The sequence below is a fragment of the Helobdella robusta genome, assembly GCF_000326865.2.
Source record: "Helobdella robusta unplaced genomic scaffold HELROscaffold_3, whole genome shotgun sequence".
In the NCBI taxonomy this organism is placed as follows: Eukaryota; Metazoa; Annelida; class Clitellata; order Rhynchobdellida; family Glossiphoniidae; genus Helobdella; species Helobdella robusta.
The window spans coordinates 8,270,718-8,276,385 of record NW_008704501.1 but is presented as its reverse complement, the minus strand read 5'-3'; the positions used below and the strand labels follow the sequence as shown (position 1 = coordinate 8,276,385).

Below are 5,668 nucleotides of genomic sequence, written 5' to 3'. Positions count from 1 at the left end.
ATACAAACTAACATACAAACACACACACACATTTATATATACCAACCAACAAACAAACAAACAAACACACCTTCATACATACATACATACATACATACATACATACATACATACATACATACATACATACATACATACATACATACATACATACATACATGCATGCATGCATGCATGCATACATACATACATACATACATACATACATACATATATACATACATACATACAAACAGACAAACACACACACACATACAAAAGCCTCCATATTAGTAAAGACAGAAAAATATTGAGTGAGAAATGTTAATGTCTGGTTGCCTCTTTCAATATTCAAAAAGTCGTTCCAATGCCAGAGTTATCTGCACTTCGACTCTTCTGTGTATACATTTGTGTACTGTTAAGTCTGTACATACACACGTGTTTACACAACAAACACACACATACATTTCACACACATACACACACACACACACACACACACACACACACACAAGCAAACAACCGACCAAAAATTGCCTGCCCAACTCAAACATAAATAATTTCTACAAAAAAAATATCAATCAACATCACTTCATCGACAACGAAAATATTTTCCGGAGCTGTTTCGCAACAAAATTTTCGGCCTCAAAATATATCGGTCCTTTTCAATGGCCGCGGTAATGAAAGGAATACTATGTGGCAGAACTTCGGCGATTGATTGGCGGACATTTTCAGAAGTGTTTGTTACTTTACACGCTCCTAATTGTGAAATATGATTGGCTTTATAGAGTGAGTGAGTATATGTGTATTGATGTTCCTTAGGTTTTGCAAAGATCGTCTGTGTTTTCGCTGTGTGTGTTTGTGTGTGTCTTACTCTTTCTCTCTCTCTCTCTCTCTCTCTCTCTCTCTCTCTCTCTCTCTCTCTTTGCCTCTCAATCTCTCCTCCTTTGTGTATTGTTTAATGTTGACAATATTTGTTGCGTGTTATCTTTAAAATGTATGGTGGTATTATTTCTTTTTCTAAACGATGAATGAATGAGTGAGTGTATGAATAAATGAGTGATGAACAGATGAATGAATGAACGAATGGACGCAGAAATAGATGAATAAAAGATTTTCTGACCTAAGTGAATTCAGACAATTTAGACCCCAGAAGACTAGCTGACTATTAAATAAAACATTTTCGGCCCCAGAAATTGTTGGCCCCAGAAATTTTTCGGTCCGCGACCAACTCGTACCCTCGTGACACATCGTTCGTGCATTTAATCGGTCAAATAAATTCAATTTTCTTCTTAAATTTCTGTTTCTATTGTTGTTGTTGTTGTTGTTGTGTATCTGATTTGGTTGCTTTATGTTGTTGTTGTTTGTTTGTTTGTTTGTTTGTTTGTATGTATGTTGTTTGTTTGTTTGTTTGTATGTTTGTATGTACGTATGTTTGTATGTATGTTTGTATGCTTGGTTGTATCAGATTGTTGCAGTTGTTGTTTAGTTGTCAGTTGTTTTTCTTCATTTGGTATTTTTGTTGTTGATGTTGTAGATGTTGTTGTTGTTGTCGTTGTTTGTAATAGCTTGTTTGTTTGTTTGTTGTTGTTGATGTTGTCACGTGACGACCCATCTACATGTTTATATAGGCATGCGTGTCAGGGGTGCAAGAAGACAGTAAATATCAACTCTCGGACACCAAAAACACGAAATAGAAAAATCAACAAAAAACATTGAGAAAAAAAACCATAGAATCAAAATACTTTATGAATACAAAAATACCGCGTTTCACTTTGAACGCAAAAAAACAAACCAAAAAAATAAACAAAGAACAGACAAAACATAAACAAAGTTTTAAAAATGCCAAACATAAGCAACAAAACGAAGAAAACAGAATCAAAAATTTGACAGAAAAAACTGTTTCAATTTAATACTGCACACATAAACATTAGCGTTTTAATGGTTTCACTATCGATGCTACTACAGCTTCTATTACTACTACTACTACTACCACCACCACTACTACTACTACCGTACTACTACTACTTCTACTACTACTACAACTACTACTACTACAACAACTACTAATAATAATAACAATAATATTAATAATGATGATGATGATAATTATTATAAATAACAAAAATAATAATAAATAATAAAAATAATAAAAACCTTCATCAGCCGTTCTAGCTGAACATGTCGGGATGTCCCCTATCCAGCGGTCGTCCTCACATATTAAATGGTATCTGCTTGTCAGTGGTTATAATAATAATAATAATAACGATAATAATAATAATGATGATAATGATAATAATAATAATAATAATAATAATAATAATGATAGATCTAATAAATATGATAATAAATATGATAATAATAGATATAATAATGAGATATGCTACTACTATTACTGTTACTATACTGCTATTATTATTATTACAGTTGCCGCTGCTACTGCTACTACTACTACTACTACTACTACTACTACTACTACTACTACTACTACTACTACTACCACTACTTATAAATTATCAATAATAATAATAAAATTAATAATAATTATTAGTAATTATGAAAATAAAATCGCATTAACCTGGCATTATCGTGAGAGCCGTTACAGCTAATTATAGATTTCTCTCCTTCTCTGACCACCGTCCATCCATCTGAACCTCTGGGGTCAAGGTCGGGGCAGCCAAAAGCTGGTCATGATGATGATGATGATAATAGTGGTCGTCATGATGATGATGATGATAGTGATGGCGATGATGATGTTTTAAAAAATACAACAAACAAAACAGCACCGTAACTATCTTAATATAATACATATCAAACCTTTATATTTCAGCAAAAATCTCGCCTTTTCGATCTGACCATTTGTACCGAATGGCCCTTTGAGAGCGGAATAAATAGAAACTTCAAGAGAGTTTGTATCCGAGAGGTACACGGTTCGAACGCGCGGTCCGCCGCCGCAAATCGTCGAAATTTTCGGTGGCGAATTGTCGGATGTTGTTGTCTCTTTGACGATTGCGTATTTCAGACATTCGCTCGAAGTCACGTAGTTGCTAAGATGATTTGGCTGATGCTTGTGTAGCTGCTGCTGTTGCTGCTGCTGTGCGTTGATGTTTGAGATGGCTGTCGGTAGAAGCTGTTGTGGTTGTTGTAGCTGTTGTGGTTGTTGTGGTTGTGGGTGTTTTATCTGGTAGTTGTGAGAGTATGGCTGGAAATTAGGCTGGTGGAAAAAGTCGATTAGCGTTATGTTGATGCGTCTGCCTTTTGGTACCTTAAGGAACCATCTGCATCGCACGAGATCCGATCTCAATGAACTTATGTGCCCTGATTCTGACGTTAACACCGTAGCAGTTTCGCATTTTTGAGCATTTTCTGGTTCGACTGTTTGTGTGTGTATTTGATTGTGTGTGTGTGTGTGTGTGTGTGTGTGTGTGTGGGTGTGTGTTGTTGACTGGTAGGCTAGTTTTTCAAATTTGTTTCTTCATCAATCAATAATAAAAGGAGCATTAACAATTAGACCAGCAAAGCAAAACAAAAGCAAAGACAACAAAACAATACTACAAATACAACAACAACAACTACTACTATAACTAATAATAATAACAACAACAATAACAACAACAACAATAATAACAATAATAATAACAGCCCACCGCTAACCGTTTAGACAGAAGTAGGAGGCATCGAGGTAGGAGGTTACCTCGGGCGGGCAAACATTCAAAGAATAAACTTGCTCATCAGGTAGCTTCACACTGCACGAAACTTTTCCGGAACAGTGTCTATCCATGGCGGCCATGACGTCAGCCCTACATCCTAATTTGTTACTGTAGTCCACTTTTAAACATCTGCCTAATCGCATCAGTCCGTAACTGGCCGCCTCAACAACGATTAGGTTGTTCGGGATGTGACTGCAGTTGGCGATGAAGGTTTCCATATTGCAGAATTCTTTGGTCTCTGTCAGGTCTATGGTTGTCGTGGCTATGGCGATAGTTACTGTTTGCGGGTGAGAGTTGGTTTTTGGCGGGAAAATTTTTGGCGGAAGTTTGGTGCGTTTTTGGAATTGGAATGAAGTAATGACTCGGAAAATAATAATAATTATAAGTATTAATAATAACAATAATAATTAATAATAATAATTAAATATTATTTCAATATTTGATTGAAAAATTTGTCAAATATTGTTAAGAAAGTAATAGACAACCAGTCACCAACCTGTAACAAGGTAATTTTTTATTATATCCGTAAAAGCAATCATGATAAGGTTATTATTAATATTATTTAATGATATTATTATTTATTATAATTATTATTTATTATAATTATTATTTATTATAAATGTTATAATTAATCATGTTATTATTATTAATACTTGCCAAAAAAACACTTTTTTTTATAGGATATGGTTTATCATCATCTGAATTGAAACAGTACGAAATAATAATAACAATTATGAAATCAATAATAATAATAATAATAATACAAATAATAATAATACCATTAATATTAATAATAACAATAAAAGAACGGTATGTCCATGGCAAAGAAGTTAGCGATCACTAAATTATTAAATATATTATTATTTTTATTATTACTATTTACATTTTTATTCATGATAATAATCATAACAATTATAAGTATTATTATTATTAAAACAGATAAATAGAAAATATATCCCACAATTACACTCCAGGAATTTTTTCTTCTGATGGCGTAATGCTTAATACATGATATATATATATACATACATACATACATACATACATATATACATACATACATACATACATACATACATACATACATACATACATACACACACACACACACACACACACACACACACACATACATACATACATACATACATACATACATACATACAATCATACATACTTACATGGAACGAGCGGTGACAGCCGTAAAACAAAATCAACGAGGCAGTTGGAAAACGTAGGAGAGTCTGCTTCAGAGGAGTTTAACTTGGAAACTTGGAATGATAAGTGGAACTTGGCTCCATTAAGACTGGCACAAAGTCTGATAACTGCAGCCCAAGATCAAATTCTTAATACGAAATATTATCAGAGAATAATCTTAAAAAAAACAAACAGATAGTGAATGAATGGAGATTGTGTCATTCAGAGGAAGAACTCGTTAACCATGTAACTGTAAGACGCTCGGCACACTAGCGCAAACATGCCCCATGAGACGGCACAATAATCTGGCAAAATATACTCACTGGCCAATTTGTAAACAATACAAAATGAAAATAGATGAAAAATATCATGAGTATGAACCGATCAACCCGAATGAACAAATTAGGATAACGTGAGATTCACAGATAGTAATCAAGATTGAAAAAATATATCTCTTGATTGAAATATCGCTACGGACTGACACGAATGTTGCTTCAAAAGAGGCGGAAAAAAGACGCTTGGATAAAGATCTGGGAATTGAGATATCACGAATGTGAAACACTGGATGTAAAGCGTTGCGATGTTAAGTTGTGGGAGCCGTAGGAAGATTCGAGGATGCGAAAGTGAAAAATTATACTTGAGATGGTACTTGGAAAACAGTGGAAAGAAGAAACTCTGAAAATTTCTCTCCTTGGAACTGTGCATCACTTTTGAAAGTTTCTTCGATGATATTCTTTTGGGGGCGTAGATGAGCCATGAAATCATCTGTAGACCGGTTAGAC

The 5,668-nt window shown here is 34.0% G+C and overlaps 1 protein-coding gene across 1 annotated transcript; it reads right to left on the bottom strand.

Annotated features, from left to right (window-relative positions):
• Nucleotides 1–1,485: 1,485 nt before the first annotated feature.
• Nucleotides 1,486–4,228, bottom strand: HELRODRAFT_161907 (hypothetical protein; the record flags this gene model as incomplete). The annotated part of the gene is made up of 6 exons (XM_009021779.1): nucleotides 1,486–1,547; nucleotides 2,137–2,213; nucleotides 2,558–2,663; nucleotides 2,797–3,354; nucleotides 3,634–3,966; nucleotides 4,186–4,228. 6 exons carry the CDS (start codon nucleotides 4,226–4,228, stop codon nucleotides 1,486–1,488), a joined length of 1,179 nt encoding a protein of 392 aa, XP_009020027.1.
• Between the last annotated feature and the right edge of the window lie 1,440 nt (nucleotides 4,229–5,668).